Below are 21,441 nucleotides of genomic sequence, written 5' to 3' on the forward strand. Positions count from 1 at the left end.
CTTGTCTCGAATCAAGACCACCACATGGGTTCAGTTCAAGATGTCCTCAACCATGAGCATTTTCATGGTAGGTAATACTGAGTAGACAGGGCACTGAAGCGGATTCTGATTCCACTGTTCATTTGCTGTGTGTTCTTAGCAAGTCATTTCTACTCTCTGGGCCTCAGTTTCCTCCTCTGCAATTGAAGAACATGGGAGAAATGATCCCTAGGGTCCTCTGCAGCTTTCAAATTCTGTAACTTTTGTATCCAAGATCTTAGAAATGAGATGGGATCTCAGCAATTGCTGAATTTCTTCATCTGTAAAATGGGGAAAATGAGCATAATAATAGTACATGAGCCGACCTGTAAGATCTTTAGAATAGTGGCTGGCACTCTAGGGTGGGTGTTCTCACCTCCTTTGGGGGCTAGATGTCAGAGAATCCCCCCTTCCGTTGATGAGAGGGGAAATACAGATCTGTAACGCATGTGGTTGAAAGCGACCAAATAAACACTCAGTTTATTTCTAATCCATCCTAACTGCCCCCACCACCCCCAGGGAAGCAGCCTCTGGACCTCTGATAAGCACCCTTGCCCCAAAAGAGGAAGCTGAAGATGCCATCAGAGGAAGAGGTTTTCCACCACCCGTGCTTGTATTAGCTCTTCTGGACGGCAAAGAAGGAACAGATGAGCTCACTCTGGATCAGAGGCGGTGAGGAGGAGAGAGAGAAAGAGAGACTCAAATTTCCGGAACCTATTTCAGTTTTCTTTTCCGTTTTCTGCAATTTCACTTATGATACCAAGCAGTACGTGGCTGCTGTTTTGGAAACTCCCCTTGGGGGGGCGCCCCTTCTACTGGCCTGACTCTATAAAAGGGCCAGCCTCAGCTTCAGAAGATTCCCACAGAGGTTCCTGAGACAGCCGGTGGCTCTCACACAGCCTCCACCCGCAGGTACCATGAAGGTCTCCGCAGCTACCTTTGCAGTCCTCCTTGCCACTGCCGCCTTCTGCGCTCCTGCCTCTGCCTCCCCATGTAAGTCAGGTCCCGACCACTGCAGCCTGGAGCCAGACCCTCACACTGGCCCAGACTTTGCCCTCCTTTCAGCTGCAGCATTTATGCTGTCTGAACCTGATAATTTACATTCCTATATATTGCTTTGCGTAGATGTCCAGCTGTCCCAAGAGATCTCAAAGCCACTTCATGGCAGGGACCCTCTCTGCTCAATTTTTCTGTCCTCAGGATCTACACCCAAGCCTTTCAGGGAGTGAGTGTGGACCGATGCTGGGGATGTTAGCAGGCAGAGGCAGCCTAGACGGACCTCGAAACACAGCTAACTCATGCCTATCACCAGCAGTGTTTCTAAGAAACCTCTAAGGTTGGGACAGTCTTATTCTACCCATTTCATAGATGGAAAAAGTGGGGCTTGGGAGAGGATTTTAACTTTTTATTTTTTTAAGATATATTTGAGAGGGAGGGAGGGAGAGAGTGGTGGGGAGGGGCCAAGAGAGAGGAAAAGAGAAAGTCTCCAGCAGACTCTTACTGAGCAAAGAGTCTGACACAGAGCTCAATCCCACCACCTCAAGATCATGACCTGAGCTGAAATCAAGAGTGGGACACCTAAGCAACTGAGTCACCCAGGCACCCTGGGAGAGGATTTTTTTTAAAGCCTTGAATGGATCAAGTATTATGCTGACTGCTCTGCATGTACCATGTCATCTAATACTTGCCACCAGGCTGAGCTTGACTTTCAGATGGAGAAACAGGGGCCCAGAGAAGTCAAGTAACTTGCCTGAGGTCACACAGCTAGGAAGTGGGGAAACTGGTGTTCAAAGTTCTATCTGGCTTTTAAACATTCCTACTCTACTGGGAAGTGGCAGCGGATACTTTCCAGTGTCATCCTGAATTAAATGACCAACAAAAAGTCCTCCTTCTCTGTTCAGAGCCCTTCTTACCATGTCTCAGCCAGGATGCCTTGCTCCCAGGATGCAATACACATCCTCAGGGGGTTGATCCCCCTTAGGGGTTGAGGCTGAGCCATGGAATCTGAGTTTTGGAAGCCTCCTCCCAACCCACCATAGGTCTCAAAGAAACAAAGTTCTGAATCCATCCAGGATCCCAGGTGGGCAAGAATAAGGGCAAAGGGCCCAAGACGAGCTAGGAGGAAGCCTGGCATATCCATAGAACCAAAAGCAAAAGGTTATGGTGTAGAAAGATACAAGTAAGGCTCAAGGATTAGATGATGGGTTGCAGAGATCTTCTCAGCCCTCTTTTAGAATCCCCCACTCTGTTACTGTGTTTCCATGGCCAAGTGACTTTACCTCTCTGAGCTTCAGTTTCAGCCAAAGGAAGATAACAGTCCACTTATCCAAGATAATGTACCCAGCACAGTACCCCGTGAGTAATGGCAATGAATACAGGTGTCTCCTTGCTTTCTCCTCCCAGATGCCTCGGACACCACCCCCTGCTGCTTTGCCTACATCTCCCGCCGACTGCCCTTCACCCACATCCAGGAGTATTTCTACACCAGCAGCAAGTGCTCCATGCCAGCGGTCGTGTGAGTTCTAGACCTGTGGACCCTGGAGGGTTGGAGGGCGGGGGGGGGGGGGGGGGGGGCGTTGAGTAAGGGACACTTTTTATCCCAGAGCCAGTCCCCCCAGGAGCCCTCTAAGAGGGTACCCTATCCACTCCTATCCATCTTCCAGCTGCTCAGGTAGCCATAGTTCCCCCCTCTGTAACTTCAGATCCCCCCACCACCCACTATCACATAGAAAATTAGACAAGCAGTTCCCGGGGCTGTTCTCCCCACTCTGACGGACTGGGTCAGGTCTCTGATCTTTATGAGTATGACTTTCACTGTAATATGACCTACAATTCCCCTGCATGGAGAAAAGATCGACACAATCATCTCTTTCCAGTTAAGAACCCCACATTCCCCCATATCCCACACCCTACTGAATCCACCTATAACCTCAGCAGATCTAAGGAGGAGAGCTCAGGGCCCTAGATACAGCCAAGTGTATTTAAAAGAAAATTATCAATTGGTGAGGAAACAATGACAGGAGATTCTTTTAAATTTGCAAACTAATGCATTTGAAAAAATTAACAGTCTACTACCTAGAAAGTGCCTACACTCTATCAAATGCCTTACTTATATCTAAATTTCAGCACAACAACCCTTACAGGTATGTGTAACTCTCTCCACGTTTTAGATAATGAATCTGAGACCCAGAGAGGTTTGGTGAGTTGCACAGTAGGGACAGAGCCTATTCTTAGAGCCTCCTCTTTCTACTACAGAAAGGTCAACAGCGATAATTGCTTAAGAAATTTAAGATAGAGACTTAAAAAGTGAAAATGGGGGTAATCATGAAGTTTCCTATCTAATGGCAAGGTCTTTTTTTTTTTTAAGATTTGTGGAGAGGGAGAGAAAGAGAAAGAGAAAGAGCACAAGCAGGGGGAATGGCAGGGAGAGGGAGAAGCAGGATCCCCACTAAGCAGGGAGTCCAATGCAGGGCTCAATCCCAGAACCCTGGGATCATGACCTGAGCCAAAGGCAGACGCTTAACTGACAGAGCCACCCAGGCATTCCACAAAGTTTTTTTTTAATCCAAAAATTCCTGGGACACTTGCAAAGCTATAGGTATTCAGAATTGGCTTTCATTCTGGTGAGTCCTTCAAAGGAGAATGGTAATTTTAACTTTTATCTTAACTACTTATTACTTAACTACCCATTTTATCTCTGAAAGTAAGTATTTTACAAAAGAAAAAAAGTCTTATTTGAGTACCTGTTACGGGCAGATAGAGATGAATAAACCACCATCCCTGCCCTATTGGACTCACAGTCTGATACAAGGAAAAGGCAAATACAAAACGACTAGAGCAGGGGCACCTGGGTGGCTCAGTGGATTAAAGCCTCTGCTTTCGGTTCAGGTCATGATCCCAGGGTCCTGGGATCGAACCCCACATTGGGCTCTCTGCTCCGCGGGGAGCCTGCTTTCTCCTCTCTCTCTGCCTGCCTCTCTGCCTACTTGTGATCTCCGTCTGTCAAATAAATAAATAAAATCTTAAAAAAAAAAAAAAACGACTAGAGCAACCCTTACACAAAGAAACATTACAAAAGGAGAGAGGGAGCACATCCAGCCTCAGAGGTGAGGGAACCATTGCTGCAACAGGTGTTCAAGAAAAGCCCAAGGGACCAGGGACATTAGGCCAAGCGAATGCTGCCAGGACTATCCTTTGGTTGAGGCAGTGTTCCCATGTAGAAAAGCAAGGAGGGTCTCGAGTGTCCACACGAGGATGCAAAAGTGTTAGAGCGAGTGAGAGGAGCTGGCACGGGGAAAGCCTAGAAAGTCAGGTTCAGTTAAGAGGCTGTTACGGTTACCCAAGTGAGTGGTATTGAGGCTCAACAGGACCTGAAGGGGAAGGGAAGGAGAGACAGGGTAGGAAACCATCACAGGAGGAGTCAGCAAGCCCTGGCAGGTGAGGAGGTGAGGGAGGTCAGGAACAAGGACGAGAGGGGGTTAAGGGATACTTAGGTTTCTACCCAGACGGCTGGAGAAGTACGGACTCCCCTCTTCCCCAAGTCTCAAGGAAGAGCTGTTGAAAGAGGAGAGAGCCCAAGCACCAGCACAAAAACCCTGCAACGATGTCCAGCAGGGAGCATGAGAAGAGGCTGGAGATAGGACATTCTTTGATAGGAGGAAAGGGTCTCCTGAGACGAGAGTGGCAATCTTTAGCAGAGTCTTGGTGAGTGCTGGCTCCAGAGCTAGTCAGCCTAGGTTAGAATCCCAGCTGTGCCTGTTGGCAGCTGCAGGAGCTCGGAGCCAACAAGCAGCTAACCCCTCTGAGCCTCCATTTCTCCATCTGTGAAATGGAGTCAAAGGGAGAACAAGGAAATGAAACATGAAGTTGGAATATATCTTAGCATACAGCCTGATAAGTGTTAACTTCTCCTCCTCCTTCTCCAAATGTGCTGTTATACACACAGAAGTGACAGGTAAAACTTGAGCGAAAGCAGTTCATTCACTAACTCACTCGATAAACACCTATTAGGCGCCTGCCCTGTGCCAGACCAAGGGCCAGAGACTCGGGAGAAATACACAGAAAAGGGCAGCAATTCTGAGAACACCAGCGCTCAAGGGGCAGGCCAAGGAGGCTGCTCCCAAGAGAACAGGCAGGAAGAGAGGCAGGAGGGAAGTCAGGCACATAGGGGGTCCCCAAAATAGGGGTAGGGAGAGAAGCTTAACCAGGAAGGGTTCCTCAGTCTCACATTCTTCAGGAAGAAATGGAGGCCTGAGAAACCCTCAACCCAGATACTTGCTTCCCGCCCTTTTGATTTCCTGGCCACAGGCTGAGGGGGCCGAGAAGAGAGGATAGCAAGTCTGTAGGATTTCCTGTCTGACTCGTGGCTTGAACAAGGGCAGGGGCTTGGTCTGAAGCTCCCTCGCCAACCCCAAATAAGCAAACTAACACTAGGAGGCATGAGAGCCCAGCATACTCCTGCTCCCTTTCTCTCCTCTGCACACTAGAACGGAAGGAAGAGAGATGGCCAAGAGGCTCAGAGTCTCAGAAAAGGGAAGGTAGCTTCCTGGAGCACAAACACTATCCAGGATAGAACTTTAGAAGAAACCAAGAAAGCCTCATGGTCACCAGACGACATAAGTCTTCACTTTGTCTGAAAACATCTGGGCTGTTAAGGTGCCTGAAAACATCCTAAAGAAGACAAAAGGAGAAAGGTCCAAGTAGACAGGCCTGGCCGCAAAGTAATGTGTTAACGGACAGCACTGCTCTAGGCCTACAGTCTCACCTAGATAGAAAGGGTCTCCCAGCAGACAGGTGGGGCAGGCAGCTGAACTGAGCCCCGCAGGCTTTTATACCTCCAACCTTGCCATCAACACCTGTGGAGATAAGACCTCGACCTCCCAGAGGCCTCCGCATGCCAGCCCGGTAATTGGCAGAAGTGCTTTGACCATGGCTATACCTCGGGGCCACTGACCTCTCTGAGTGCTCATGCCCAGCACCAGGACCTTTGGTGTTATGTTCCTCTGATCCCTCCTAAAGAAGAATCCCACAACATTCCAATACATGCGTGGTATTTTCCAGAAGTCCACAATACTATCTCATTGTGAGTCTCACAAGAACAGTGCAAAGTAGGAATTATTTCTATCTATATTTCAGAGGCAAACAAATAGATTCGGAGGCCCTAAGTGATTTGCCAGGGTGAATCCACGCATGAATAATGAAATCAAGACTCAGGGTCATGTCATCCACACATACACACACTTAGATGTATTCATTTGTTGAGTGTATCCCGGGTGTCTACTGCGTTATCTAGAGCCCAATCGCATGTTTGGTCTTTTTAGCACTTCTTATCTCTCACCTATTCAACCATGACTCCGTTCCTAGAAGACACCTCTTTTTCTCACATCTTGAGCACCTGGCACAGGGTCTGAAATTGAGAAAAAGCTAGTAGTTGACCAGCTCAACCCTGGACTCCTCAGGCTCTGCATGCCCTTACCTCTTCAGGCTGCACGGGTTTGTGTGGGAGTTAAAATACACACAGATCTGCTTTTAGCTTGGAGCCCTACAACCCAACAGAAGAGGAAATATCCTTTCCTTAAAAGCTACAAATCAAGCCATACAGAGCTCCGAGGTTGCCCCATCCCAGTACCATCATCATCGTCCCTTTGTGGCTCAGTCCACCTCATTCCCAAAAATGGCTGTCCGAGTGCTGACCAGGTCTCATCCTTTCCTCTTCTCCCACAGCTTTGTCACCCGGAAGCAACGCCAAGTGTGTGCCAACCCACAGAAGAAATGGGTGCGGGACCACATCAACTCTTTGGAGATGAGTTAGGATGGAGGGCATCTCAACCTGAACTCATGCAAACTTCCCTAGTGCTTCTTGTTCTTGTCCTAACCAGCTTGGGAAACTCCTCCCAAACCCCTACTCCCACTTCCCCCTGGGAGGGCACAGATCCCCTCACCCAGCTATAAAAGCCTCCTCCACCTAAAGCTCCCAAGGGCTCCTGAGGCTCTGCCTTGTGTACCCGAAGCCCCTCGACTAGTTGGTCCTAGCTCTGCAATCAGAAAGGAAGTCAGCCTACCTCGGGAGGCGAAGAAAGGAGGAAAACTGGGCTCCTTCGGTAAAGTCCTGTGGCCACAGCTCCTCTCTCAGCCCCTCGCTGGGAAGCGCTGACTGGCACAATGTGAGAAATCAGCTTCCCATTAAAATTCTCCATGCAGTTACCAAGCTGGCTCCTGGTTTGTTTGCCTCCTCAGGAACCCTCCTTCCTCACAAGCATTAAGTAATTAGCTACATATCGAATTTAACTGTCCTGTCTTTTAAGCGTTCTTTAGCAGACGCTGTGTGTGTGTGTGTGTCTTCAAGTATTTTATTAGGAGTTCAGATCAAATCTTTATAGAATGTTCCCTAGTTTGGATCTGGCTGGTTGTTTTCCTCATAATTCGACTCAGGTTAAACATTTCTGGCGGGGACACCACAGGGTGACACTGTGTTTCTCAGGGCAGCACATCAGGGTATGTATTGGTTTACTGGTGATGTTGAGTCTGATGGCCTGACGGCCCAGGTTTTCTTGCCACAGCGAGCTCACTGCTGTGTGCCAGGCACTAGGCCAGGCATAGGAGGTTGGAGGGGAGAATGAGAGATGAGCCACAAGCCACAATCTTTAACTTCAGGCATATTAAACTTATGATTAATACCGAAAGGAAGCAACTGTTCAAAAGACTGTGGTCACGTTGGGAGTAGGAGTTGGCGGGGGGGGGGGGGGGGGGGGGGGGGGGGCGGGGGGGGGCGGGGGGGGCGGGGGCGGGTGGTGACACCACTGAAGGGGGTGAGACAGGGTGCCTGGGGGAGAAAAGAGACATCAGAGATGAGATAACTTTTAAATGAAGTTTGAAAGATTGGAGAAAGAGTTTAGCAGGTAGGAAAGGCCGGCAGGTAGAGGGCACAGCATATGCAAAAGTAGGAGAGATGGAAGGCAGCTCCTCACCACATAGAGAAGAGCTCAGTCTCTTGCTCCTAAAGAGGGAGATATGTGTATAAACGGGACTTCCCCACTCCTGCCATTTTCCTGATGACTAATCCTAAGAACCACCTGTGCCCTTCCCATGGGCTGATGTGCCTTGCCTTGCCACCGTCCCTCTGGCTCCCAGACAGGCATGACTTTCCCACTTTTCAGATGAAGAAACTGAAGCTCTCAGAGGTCAAGTGACTAGCTCAAGGCCACAGGCTGGAGACTCCAGGGGTGGGACCTGATGGGGGTGGGGCTCAAGAATGGAACCGGAGTCTTCTATTTACCTAGGAGATCTGGTTGCTCAACACTTGGAAGCTTCTACCCACAGAAGTCCCAGCCCCTCACCAGTCCCTCTTGTCCCACAGAGGACAGGTCTCCCCCCGCTGTGGCCCCACACTCCCAACAGCCTTGTATTGCCTGGGTTCCCTGTGGTCCCACCAGGAGAAGAGGAGTATGGCCTACGAAAAATCAGCTGATATCTTTGCTATCTCCAGGTCGATGTTCAAGTACCCATGGCTGGAATACCCAGAAAGGACCAAAGGTGAGGCTGGAATAGACAGGAACAGAGTCAGGGGTGCGGCCTGAAAAGAAAAGCTCCCTGTCTCCTTCTCCCAAGATAGGGGTCTGGTGAGTTCAGCAAATCCACAGGAAGGGTGAGGGCAGGCCACTGGGCACTTGGTGGCTCCCCATGGCCTTCAAGGGAAGCTCCAGGACCCTCAAAGATGGGACATCTGTCTTCCCAGCTTCTGTTCCCACATGTGCACCCTGTTCTCTACCCAACTCCCCACCTCCCAGTCTTTGGAAGAAGTTTTCCCTGTGCCTAAGGCTCTTCCCCCCCATCTATCGGGCTAATCCCCAGGTGGATTAAACTGAGCCTCTGGGGAACCTTCCCTGATCTTCCCAGGCAGGTTAGGGGCCTCATCTGTACCACCTGTGCCTCTAACCTCACATTTGTCTCCCTTTGTTAATCACTAGTAAACAATTCTGTCTCACCAGCTAGATCCATGGTTCTCAAAGTGGGGTCCCAGGACAAGCAGTATCAGTATCTTCCAAATCCCCAGCCCCTACCATAGAGCTACTGACTTTACTCAGAATGAGTGCCAGAAATTGGTTTTAAGAAGCTCTCCAGACTATGGACTCTGAAAAACGATCTGAGAATTTTGAAGGGGTGGGGGGTGGGAGGTTGGGGGCACCAGGTGGTGGGTATTGTAGAGGGCACTGATTGCATGGAGCACTGGGTGTGGTGCAAAAATAATGAATACTGTTATGCTGAAAAAATAAAAAATTAAAAAAAAAAAAAGAAGCTCTCCAGGTGATTCTACAGCACACTCAAGTCTGAGAACCACTGAACAAGACCACTGGTTTTCACCATCAGCTGCACATTAGAATCATCTGGGGAGCTTTCTGAAAGGCCTAGGCTCTATCCCCAGAACATCAGATTCAATTAGTCTGATGTAGGGCCAAGGCAGGTTAAAAGTTCCCCCAAATAATTCTAACATGCACCATTCACTAAATGCTGAATAAATGAATGCCTGAATGGATGATTCTTAGCCCACCATTTGTACCACAGAACTCAGAAAAGTCATGGCTCCTGTTCACCTGCCCTTGTCCTGCTACCAGGTAAGACCTCTAACTTTTGCCCCCCGGGGGAGCTTTGTTGAAGTGGGAGGAGCAGCAAACTGCCCCTTTCCTTTAAGGCCAGGTCACAGAACACTTACACTCATTGCTGGGGCTGCTGCCAATTCCTGTGTGACCTTGGACGAGTCACTTCCCCTCCCTGAGCCGCAGGATCTTCCTCGGTCACAGGTTCCATTTGTGGAGTTGCTATGAGATACTATCTGTAAGGCTCAGGCTATGCAGGCAGTGCTTAAAAAGGAGTCATTTTTATTCATTGACGCAGGGATCCTCATAGATTTGCCAGACAGAATACTGGGTCCCCAACTAAATTTGAAATTTCAGATAAATAATGTTTTTGTATAAATATGTCCCAAATATCGTATCCAATACCTAAAATCTGAATTTACCTGGACATCCTGTTTTTTTTTTTTTAATTTGCTTTGTTTTCACTAAATCTGACAACCCTTCTCATTCTGAGTCTGCACTCCACTTTCTGAAGTCATGGCAGCCACCTGACAACCTTGACTATGAGCTTCTCAATCACCACACTGGAAACCACTGGCTGAAGCCCCTCTTGCTTGTTGCTCAGAGAACTGACTCTGACAAAGGCTGGAGAAGAGACAGGAGTGAATTCTAGCCATATCTGCACAGAGAAAGTCCCCTGAGCCACCCACCGCCCTCCACTACAATCAGAGCTGCAGTTTCACGACCGTTTAAGAGAGGTTAAGGAAATTCTGCTTTTCCAAGTAAACTATTAAGTTCCACGAAGGCAGGGATGATGACTGCCTCCCCAGCACCTAGCACAGGGGTTGGCACTCAGTAGGTACTCCCTAAGTATCTGCTGCACGCCTGAATGAAGGGGCAGTAGCCTGTCTTTCCCCCCTCTTCATTCCACATCTCCCTCACCCTTTGCCTTTTCATCTCCTTGCCCAGATGGCCTTTTCAAAGTGCTTTGAGTTCCTCAAATAGCCAAAGGGTGTGCTCAGATTGGTTTACAGATCAACAAGGGCTCCACAACCTTTTACTCATTTGTTCTATGCAACAAGGGGTACAGAAAGAACAAGGATTATTAGCTCCATTCTGCAGATGAGAAGACTGAGATTTTGGTGGGTGAAGTCACTTGCCCAAGTCACACAATGGATAGGAGGTCTCTGACTCTAGCTGAGATGAGAGACTAAAGGGCGTCCCTCTCACCTAGTCCCGTTTTATCCTGGTCCTTTTCCTGGCTGAGGAATATCCTCTGCCCCTGCTCTGCCATTCCCACCCCCTCAGATGCCAAAGGAAGAGTTTCCCCCCAGTCCAGAGTGCTGGAGGCAGCACCCGAGCAAGCCACATTCAGTGCCTTATTGCTACTTCAAGAAGCCTGAGATCTACACACACTGGCACACTCTGTATGATCAGCGACAGGAACGGGAAGCCCAGAAAATGTTGCGGAAAATGAGAGATCACTCTAGGTGTGCTTTGCCCCTCCCTATTCCCCAGACCCTTCATACCTTCTAGGAAAGAGAGGAAGGAGAAGGAAGGAGTGGGATAAGGGGCGGGACAAATCAGCTTACAGATCCCAGAGAGGAGCCTGGGGTAGGAGGAGGAGCATCTGTCTTCCTCCCATCTCTGAGCTGGGCTGAGGACCAAGGGCAGAGGAAAGTCTGTGAAGTGTGAAGGAGGAAACAAGGGGACCAAGGCTGGCCTATGCAATTTGTCACACAGGCAACTCAAAGAGGGCACGCCCATCCAAAAATTCCATCTCCCTATGAGCAAGCTGACTGTAAAATCTCAGGCAGGATCCAAGCCCTCGGACCCTACTGGGAACTCCCTGAAGTGGCAAAGATTAAAGGTCAGGGACCACAGTGGGAGGGAGAATGGGGAGACTCCCTTTCTGTGGGTGCCCTTACCTTGGGCTCACATTATCCTTCAGCCCTCAGTCCCTGCCTACAAAATGGAGGGAGGAAAGGAAAAGGGATTGGATGAGCTCCTCTCCGTTTGAAGTTCTGCAACTACATTAATCCCTTTCTTCCTCTCTCCTGGCTCCCTTGGGTGGGCAGGAACTCACAAAAAGCCTGGAATCTCCCAGAGAGCAGGAGCAGTTCTATGCAGCACAGGTGAGAAGTGGCAAGGGTGGTGGAACATGGCCACAGGTAGGAGTTGGTTGAGCTGGGAAGTAGAAAGATGCTTAGGGGGGGCGGGTGGGGAGACAGTATTCTAAGACAAAACTCCAGCCGTGTCCAGAGGATGTAACTGATGGGGGTGGTGTCTGAGCTCTCTTCCCTTTCTTCCACCCCTGTTCTTGCAGGCTCTGGGACGCCTGGGCGTCAGTGACAAGCTTGTCATGGAGGCACTATGGCAGGTGGTGAGTCTGGGGCTGCATGGAGCACATGAGAGGAGGAAACAGGGTCTGAGGTATGCTGAGCCTGGGCACAGGGGCACAGACAAGGCTCACCAGGGTGCAAGGATGCTGGGTCAGCTACAGTGAGGAGAGAGCTGCCTGTGGAAAGCGTGCCCCATCTCATGCCCTTGGCTTCCTTGAAGGGCAGCTTGGTGGGGCTAGGGGAATCTGCAGGTCCCCTCTGTCTAACAGAAAAGACCCTCAATTAAAAAGGAGAAAAGAACTGGGACTGAGTTCATTCTCTACCTTAACCGAATCAATGCCCTGTGCTTATAGGCCAATTTATAATGGGGAACATGCGTTTTTATCCATATTCTCATTTAAATATTACAGATTAGGAAAAGGCAGAGGTATCTGCATTTTTTCTAATGATAAAATGGAAACTCTGAAATTGAGCCAAGTGACTTGCCCAAGGTCACGTGGCTACTAGAGACGAGATAGGGATCTGAACAGAAGTCTTACTCCCGAGTTGTTTTCCTTCCATTGCATCATCCTGCCTACTGTCCTGTGTTTGAGCATAGACAGGTCACTCTCTAGACCTCGGTTTCCTCACTGGTAAATGAAAAGTTAAGCTGAGATGATTCTTAATGCTCTGACATTCCATCACCATACGGCATATCTCCACTACCTGCCTCTTAAATCAGGCCCATACTGGTCCAGAGAAAGTGAAGTATGAGGCCTGTCGAAGCCTGGCCATGCTGGGTGAGTATGTCCCCTCTCTGGGAGGGGAGTGGGGGAAAGTGAAAAAGGAAGCAGTGTAGCCCCTTTCCCCTTTGGGTAAGGATACCCACTTCTACCTAGCATTTGGCAGGATCTGGGAACTCGCCTCAGTACTGTGGGCAGAGAGAGGAAAGTGGGGTGAAAGGGAAAGAGATTAGGAGGGAGGGGTTGGACCCTAGAACTGCAGCCACGCTCAGCCAGTTTCACTAGTGTCCTGGGAGAACAGGCAACACCTCAGGATCCAGTACACAGAACTTCTGTCTTTAGGGCACAGTGGAGTCAAATGGATCCTGGCAGAGAGGAATATCCCTGAGGCTCTGCCCTGACCTGAGGACCCTCCCTTGTCCAGGTTGCCTGCAGCAGCACGTGATCCAGGTTCTCATCACACAGCTGAAGGGAAAAAATGAGGGGCGAATGATGGATTCTCTGACAGGGCTACGAGCGGCTCTGAACTCCTGGGCTGCTGTCCCCAAAGACAAGGTGATTGGGAGGAGAGTCAGTAACTAGGGCAGGTAGGACAAGGTAATTGATGGTGCTGGCTGCATTAGGTCAGGGAGAAGGTAACCTAGCTCCTAGCCTTGATGGGAGAAGACACTGTCCTTGTGGAGTTCCCTGTGGAACAGCTTCCCTGAATAGAAGCACTGGCATGGCCACGGAGGAGTCACACAACCCCTGAGAAGCCGGCTTTCGGAGCCGCAGTTCATTCATTTCCAAAATGGAGAGAGTCACACTCATCATGATGAGCAGTGAGTAATATACAGAACTGCTAAATCACTAAATTGAAACTGAATACTGTATATTAACTGTATATTAACTATACTATACTAATACAACTATACTATACGAATACAACACTATGTTAACTATTTTTCAACTCAAGAACATTTAACAAATGAAATGGATAGTAATTATAGCATTGTTGAGGAGATTAAATGAGATAATGTACGTAAAGCCCCTCGTTCAATGCCTGTGCTTTTTAAATGGTAACCATTATCATCCTTAAAATAACCTACTAAAGAAAAAATCTCTCTCAAGAGGGGAAAGGGAGGGGTGCCTGGGTGGCTCAGTGGGTTAAAGCCTCTGCCTTCCACTCAGGTCATGATCCCAGGGTCCTAGGATCGAGCCCCACATCAGACTCCCTGCTCAGCGGGGAGCCTGCTTCCCCTCTCTCTCTGCCTGCCTCTCTGCCTACTTGTGATCTCTGTCTGTCAAATAAATAAATAAAATCTTTAAAAAAAAAAAAGGGGGGGGAAGGGATCAAGAGAGTCTGCGACACTACTCAGATTTTTTCCCCTTTAGGGTCCCCTTACTTGGACCCCATCACTGCTCCATGTGAAATAGAAGTCCTCATTCATCCATTTACTCAACAAATATGTATTAAACAGCTGTCACATGCCAGGCACTGTCCCAGACCCTTAAGATACACCAGGGAACCCAAAAGACTAAGATCCCCTGCTCTTGTGGAGTTTACTTTCCTGTTGGGGAGACATATAATAACCAGAAAACTTAATTATATGGTATGTTAGAGATGACAGGTACAGTGGAAAAATTAGGTAGCAGGGTGAGGATGATCAGGAATGCCAAATGGGGATGGGACTAGGCTGCAGTTTTGTTTTTTTTTTAAAGATTCCATCTATCCATCTGACAGACAGAAATCACAAGCAGGCAGAGAGGCAGGCAGAGAGAGAGAGGGAGAAGCAGGCTTCCCGCTGAGGAGAGAGCCCGATGCGGGGCTCGATCCCAGGACCCCGGGATCACGACCCGAGCCGAAGGCAGAGGCTTTAACCCACCGAGCCACCCAGGCGCCCCTGCAGTTTTAAACACAGAAGGGAGGGAAGGCTTGAGCAAAGACATGAAAAAGGTGAAGGTGTTAGCCTTGCAGATATCTGAGAGAAGGGATTCCCGGCAGAAGGGCCAATCAGTGTAAAGGCTCTAAGGCAGGAGCATGCAGGCCAGTGTGGCTGCAGTGGAGTGGAAATAGAGAAAGTAGTAGAAAATGAAGGAAGGTCAAAGTAGTTAACAGGAGACTCAATCTAGATTGACTAAGATCTACTAGACTAGATCATTACTATATCATTGCTTTCTGGATGACTTCAAGTACCTGGACTTGAAGTACTGCATGAAGTAAGGAGCAAAGCAGTGACATAATCTAACTTATATTTCAAAAGGTTTCCTTTGCTGAGAAAAGATGGGAGGTGGGGGTTAAGGGCATCAGGTAGAAGCAGAAAGACCAATTAGGGGCTACTGAAGCAATCCTGGGGAGATATAATGGTGGCATGGACCACGGTGGTTGCAGTGGGATTAGTAAAACTCTTGACAGGTTGAAGCCACTACAAAAGACAATGAGGAAAGAAGGATGAAGCCAACTAAGATGTTCTTGAAAGCAGAACAGGTTTGGAGGTAATAGCAGAAGTCCAGGCTTGGACAAGTTATGTTTGAGACATCTACTGGACCTCCAAGGGAGACAGCAGGTAGAGTTGTATGGACAATTTCGAGTTTATAAGTCTGAACCAGAGAAAGGAATTTATGAGTTGTTGGCATATACACAGCATTTTAAAATCATTCAATTAGATGAGATCACTAAGGACCAAGTATGAAGTCTTGGGGCATCGAATATTAAGAGCTCAAGGAGACGGTTGTTAGAAGCAGACTGGTATGTGTCAGGGATACAATGAAGAGGGTCTGAGCAGAAAGAAGAGAAAGGCAGACATATTCTTTCTTCAGTGCTGTGTCCCAGTGGCACAGCTGCATGAATCAAGATTGTACCCCTTCACTACAGTTGCCCTAAAGATACAGCTAGAATTGATACTGGTAAGCCCTTGTCTGAAACAGAGAGAAGGGATATACCCAGTTAAGAAATTGAAAAGAATAAAACTGAGACTTAAGAAATAATTTATACTGGGGGGACCTGGGTAGCTCAGTGGGTTAAAGCCTCTGCCTTCAGCTCGGGTTATGGTCTTGGGGTCCTGGGATCGAGCCCCGCATTGGGCTCTCTGTTCAGCAGGGAGCCTGCTTCCCCCTCTCTCTCTGCCTGCCTCTCTGCCTACTTGTGATCTCTCTCTGTCAAATGGATAAATAAAATCTTTTTAAAAAAATAAAAAAATAATGACAGCTGACCATTAGGTAGGAAGACAACCCAAGAGTATGGAATTCTGAAAATCAAGTGAAGAACATATGTCAAGGAAAGGAATCAAATCAACCACTTCAAATAATGTAAGGACTAAGAACTGACGCATAGATTAACAGTGCAGGAATCCTTGATTATCTTAACAATTTTGGTGGGGTCATGGGGTTGTAGGTCTGACAGGAGGAGTTTAAGAGTGAACAGGAGGAAAGAAATTAGAGATGGCAAGGATGGACAACTTTTCAAGTTTTGCTGGCAAGGGGTGTAGCTGGCACCAGGGGTGGATTTTAGGGGAAAAAAAAAGAAAAATAATGGCATGTTTCTATGGTCCAGTAATTTAAAAAATGATAACTTTGAAGAAAGAGTTGTGATTAGGTGAGAAGAGATAAGCCCTAACATACAAGTGGAAAGACTGACTTTAGACAGACGGTCAGAGTCTGTAGTCATAAGTGGAGGGAAGAACTATATATGGGTGCAGGTGTTGGACAAAAATGGTAGTCGGTGCCTCTGGAACTTCTCTTCCAGTTGCTTGTATTTGCTCAGTGAAGCAGGAAGCAAGATCATCAGCTGAGAGTTAAGAATGGAGGAGGAATTAAGTGTTGGAGGTTCCAGAGGACAGGGTGTGAATCAGGAGGGTGGGAAAAAGAATTGCCCAGGGAATAACAGTATGGTTACTAGTAGCACTAAGAGTCTACATGCGGTTTCTGTTCACACACTTAAAGCAAGATCAGTTATCAGGACTGTGTGCTTTTCTCCAGGAAGTGCAGGCACAGAGTAAGTGGAGGGTTGACTACAATGAAGCAAGAGGAGGTAAAGGAGTGAGGCAAGCAGGTGATCACGGAGTTTAAGCTGGGTAGAGAAGGAAGAAAATGAGGAGCAATGAAAAGGTGCTCCGTGGACTCTTAATCCTTGCAGAGTCCAACAATTAATGGCGACGGCAGGTGAGTTGGAAAGATAGGAGGTGATGGTTAGAGAGTGGGGTCCATGAAATGGAGATCATGGAGAAGTCACAGTCACGGATAATGATAAAAACCTGTGAAAACTAATGGCTGACATAGAATGGAGGACAAGAACAAGACTAATGGAGAACAGGAGTAGGATCAATGACGTGTATTTTTTTTTAAGATTTTATTTATTTATTTGACAGACAGAGATCACAAGTAGACAGAGAGGCAGGCAGAGAGAGAGGAGGAAGCAGGCTGCCCGCTGAGCAGAGAGCCCGATGTGGGGCTCGATCCCAGGACCCTGGGACCATGACCTGAGCTGAAGGCAGAGGCTTAACCCACTGAGCCACCCATGCGCCCAGTGACGTGTATTTTTTTAAATGTCAGGAATTAAGGCAGCAGAAGTGTTGAGGAGAGCGACACTCATCCATCCACAAGATAAAGTCCTAGAGAAACGAGGGGATACGCCCTAGGAGCAAGTGGCGGGCAGCACAAATAAGGGGAAGTGGGTGAAATAACCTGAGGACATGAGGAGGAGGGACTGTGCTCTGAAGGCGGCAGTGAATGGCCCTCTTAACAAAGGCCGGCTGAAAACATAGTCCCCCTGCCCATTTCACTCCTTGTCTGCCTCAGAGAACTCAAGTCGGGGATGAAGAGAAGTTGGTACCTGTGTTGCAGATGCTGATAAGTCAGTCATCGAACGAAGCAGCTGTGGAGGCGGCCCTGTGCTTGGGTTTCCTAAGGCCCTGCAGCAGCACAGCCCAGGAGTTCTTGCTGCACTGCCTGAGCCAAGGGTCTAAAACGCAGCAGATGAAGGTGTGAGGGGCAGGAGGCTGGGCTCCCTGGGGAGCGCGGGGGAACCAGAGGCTGGTGCTGACTTTGGTACAGCCTGGACCTCGTCCTACTCAACCAGAGAAATGAAGCTTCAGTGGGGGGCATTTGTGGGGCCCTCTGTGTGTCTGTGAATATGTATATGCACGAGTATGGGGTCACACAGACGTAGGTGTACATGTGTCTGTATATATTTAATTTGTATCAGTATTCATTTATAAATGTGCACGTATGTGCATACATGAACTTATTTTCTCACTCAAAAGGCAAAGAGGGAGGAGAATGGACCCCATCTGTTCCCCATGAGTTTTAGGCTCAGCCCTCAAGCTTCCCTGGCTGTCCAGATACCTCTTGGCCCTGTACACCCCAACCTACATTGCCTGCCCCCCACAGGCACTCAGGATGCTGGTCAAGATGATGCACGTACACACGGCCACAGTCACCAGGGCCATCCTAGACCAGCTGTGCTATTCTCCTGTCCTCGAGGTAAGCTCTCAGACTGCCGAGGACCCTTTCTTCTCCAGCACTAGCACGGGGTGAGGGATGAGGAAGAGAGTCTATCCTTCCACCTACCCTCAGCACCGCTTTGAAGCCACCCAGATGCTCCAGACCGTTGGGCTGGAAAAGATCCAGGCGCAAGGGCTGGAGGGATTCACATTTAACCTGCTCTGGAGGAAGACGTATAATGAACCTTTCCTTGTAAGTGAGACCAAAGTTCCCAAACCCAGACAGCCCAAACCCGCCTCCTTTCCCTTCTCTGAAGACCTCTGCTGGCTTGGCTCCCACCACACTGCCCCACAAAGTATCATATTCATTCTAAGGCACTAATGCACTCCCTGTTCCCATTCCCCTAATGGGGCCCATGTTTTCAAGCCACCTTGCCTTTGCTCAGGCAGTTCTCTCAGTGAAAAGTGCCAAGTCATCCCTCCCTCCCTCTGAGGTGAAAAACTGCCTCGTGCTATTTATTCACTCCTCCCTCCGCCTCCTGCCTGTCACAGTAACATAGCTCCCGCAAGGCTCCCGCAAGGCCAGTCCAAACGCCTCCTATGGGAACCTTTCCCAAACCACCTCCAAAAGAATGAACCCTGCCTTCCGCTGTGCTCCTTTGCTTTCATCTTTATTGTACCTTGTTACAGAACCAGCCACAGAACTTCTAAAGACATTTTTCTGAAATGTACATCAGATTGTGTCTCACCTCTGCATGATACTTTTCAGTAATTCCCCAATGCCCTCAGGAAGGCTTACATTGCCCTTCAAGGCCTGCTTCCCTCTCTAGCTTCATCTCTCCCCACTCCTGCTCAGGGCCACGTACCAGTTAAGCTTAAAATGATCCTGTCCTCATTTATACCTGTTATCCCAGTATAATACCTGAGTGCCCCACTTTGAAGAGTCTCAGTGTGGTCACCTAGCCAAACAAATATTTTCTGTTCCCTAACCTCTGTGTGCTCTCTCCTGCCTCTTAAGCTTTGGTACATGCCCTCCACTCTGCCCAAAAACCACTCTGCTCCCAGCCCTCTGCTGGTTAACTGTCTTTCACCCTCCAGGATTCAGCTGAGGCATCACTTCTTCCAGCAAATCTTGCTGGTACCCAGACTGATATCTCTTATGTTCACTCTATAGTTAGTTCAGTTGTAAGACGACAATAGTGTGACTGCCTACTCACTGGTCTGCTTCCCCTACCTGATGAGTTCAAGGCAAGAACCACATGCAGCACAAGGTCAACATTCGGTAAAGCTTTGTGAGCACTTGAAGGTACACTCCCGCATTCCTTTTCTCTGTTGTCCCACCTTAATCCTCCTTCAGGCTATGAGGCAGGCTGTGGCTGAAATTGTGGAAGAGCTCAAGATGAAGCCTACAATGATGAATTTGGTGGAGGCGTGAGTGGCTTGGGCTGGGAGCTGCCGGAGCCAAATCCTAGGCTCTGGAAAAGGGTCAGAGAGAGCTGAAAATCTGATCCTAATTCTTATTTCTCACTTGCCCATGCCCCTGGCCAACTCACTCGTTGAGCCCTGGGATTTTCTTTGTCTGTAAAAAGGGGCTGATAATACCTACCACTCAGGGTTCCTATAAAATACGAGGATGTGAAAGGGATCTGTAAAAGGTAGAGTTCTGGACAGATGTGAGTTCTAATTGTCATTCAGTGCCTCCTGGCAAATTGCAGTTCCTGCCTTTCCCTTCTTAGCTCCCTTCCTGACCCAAGTAACAAGAAGGAGCAATTAATAAAATTAGCACCACTCATTGGCCTTAGGCCTGACTCATTCTGGGCTTCGAGAAGGAACAACCAGCCCTCCTCCCCTCCCCTCTAATTGGAAAACACACTTATTCCCTTCTACACAGGCAACTGATGAACTCAAATGCCACTGCACGCCAGGAGGCAGTCATCTCTTTGGTAAGGACAGCCCTGCTCCTCTGACCACATGTGTTGATGGCAGGGGAGCAGGCACGGGAGCACAATTACTCGGGGGCAGAAAGGGCTATAAAGTTTGGGGAGGTTTGCTTATTTTAGAAATCCAGCCCTACCAGGAATTCAGGAGTAACCTCTTTTTCAGGACAAGAGGTAGGTGGAATAAAGGACAGGAGATGGGTATGAGAGGCGTTGCTTAGATAGTCTTGATTCTTCCTGGTGAACAGTATGCACTGGAACCCAATGCAGTGGCCGCAAAAGGGGAAGAATGGGGTACCCCGGCTGGGGAGCCATAGTGCCCCTTCTCTCCAGGCCACAGGGTCATCAGAGGGGACTAGAATGGAAAAGAGCACTGATGGGGCATGTTCCTAGGCTGCCTAGTTACTCTCATTCGCCTCTGCCAGGGCGTCCTGGGGATCCACAGCCCACAAGTGTACCACTTGCTCCTGGACATGCTAGACACAGAAAAGAGCCAGGCTGTGAAGAAAAGTGTAAGGCATTCCCGCCCACCTCTTCTGCTTCTCTACCCCTCCTCTAAAGGCCTCTCCCACCCATCCTCACCACTTGTTGTCTGTCAGGAGGGAGGAAAGGGGAATGAGCCTCACACTAACCCTTGACTTCATTCCTTGGGGACAGAGTGGCCTGTGGCCAGAGCACCCCCCCCCCCCCGAGGTGCCCCCTCCGCTCCCAAACTTGGCCTGAAGTGAGCCAGCCACAGGACCTTTGTTTCAATGCAGCTTCAAGAAACATTAACTCTCTTGGCCTCAATTGATCCCTGGATCCAAAACAAGCTGAAGAACAAGATTCTCTGTGAATATGAGGCACTTAAGACTAGTGAGGAGGAAGGGCCTACGAGGTTTCGGAAAGAGCCTGAGAACCCAGAAGAGTTAACTATCCAAGACTTCCGACTTGCACAGCTGAACCCCTTGTTTATTGCGAAGTCCAGAGCCACACCAGACCAACAGAAAAAGTTGAGTGCCCAGAAAGGCTCTGCCTTCCCACCCTGTTTCTCTAAACCAAAACACAGGGCACCAGCCACAGGGCCCTGGGTACCAAGGATAAGGAAGCAGCTCCGGATCCTTGCTAAAACCTCCCAATAGGTCAGTTCTTCGGACCAAGTCCCCACTCTCTCCCCAAGGATGCTTCTCAGGCTCCCTTGAGAAAACAATCTATACCTATCTTGCATGAATAAATGAGTGTCACTCTACCTATTACTGCTGGTCCTTGTCAGGGGCTGCACAGAAACTCAGGTCTCCTCTCTCCTGGTTGAGTATTAATTCACTCAGCCACATGTCCTTTTCACAAAGGGAAAGAGACAGAGCTGCTCCAGTAGCCAACCTGCCTCCCTAAATCAAGCCCTTGTTTATGCCCAGAATTTAATGAGCCTCTGCCCAGAGTGGGCTATAGAA

The 21,441-nt window shown here is 48.8% G+C and overlaps 2 protein-coding genes across 5 annotated transcripts; both read left to right on the forward strand.

The window, feature by feature from the left end:
* The first annotated feature begins 784 nt into the window (after positions 1-784).
* On the forward strand, positions 785-7,221 carry CCL5 (C-C motif chemokine ligand 5). Its single transcript, XM_047708835.1, has 3 exons — positions 785-1,011; positions 2,422-2,533; positions 6,742-7,221. The coding sequence occupies exons 1-3, from the start codon at positions 936-938 to the stop codon at positions 6,827-6,829; spliced, it is 276 nt and encodes a 91-aa protein (XP_047564791.1). The 5' UTR covers positions 785-935; the 3' UTR covers positions 6,830-7,221.
* A 655-nt stretch (positions 7,222-7,876) lies between these two features.
* On the forward strand, positions 7,877-21,229 carry HEATR9 (HEAT repeat containing 9). Of its 4 annotated transcripts, XM_047708832.1 has the most exons (15): positions 8,323-8,550; positions 9,580-9,629; positions 10,899-11,080; positions 11,334-11,460; positions 11,669-11,725; positions 11,917-11,973; positions 12,654-12,711; positions 13,079-13,209; positions 17,431-17,613; positions 18,022-18,114; positions 18,208-18,327; positions 19,432-19,505; positions 19,966-20,017; positions 20,437-20,523; positions 20,770-21,229. In XM_047708832.1, exons 1-15 carry the CDS (start codon positions 8,463-8,465, stop codon positions 21,130-21,132), a joined length of 1,722 nt encoding a protein of 573 aa, XP_047564788.1. In that variant the 5' UTR covers positions 8,323-8,462; the 3' UTR covers positions 21,133-21,229. The 4 variants fall into 4 exon arrangements, with proteins under 4 accessions (XP_047564787.1, XP_047564788.1, XP_047564790.1 ...); XM_047708831.1 differs by lacking the exon at positions 10,899-11,080 and having other exon boundaries at positions 7,877-8,550; XM_047708834.1 differs by lacking the exons at positions 10,899-11,080; positions 11,334-11,460.
* Positions 21,230-21,441: the final 212 nt, after the last annotated feature.

Source organism: Lutra lutra, chromosome 16 (assembly GCF_902655055.1).
Source record: "Lutra lutra chromosome 16, mLutLut1.2, whole genome shotgun sequence".
In the NCBI taxonomy this organism is placed as follows: domain Eukaryota; kingdom Metazoa; phylum Chordata; class Mammalia; order Carnivora; family Mustelidae; genus Lutra; species Lutra lutra.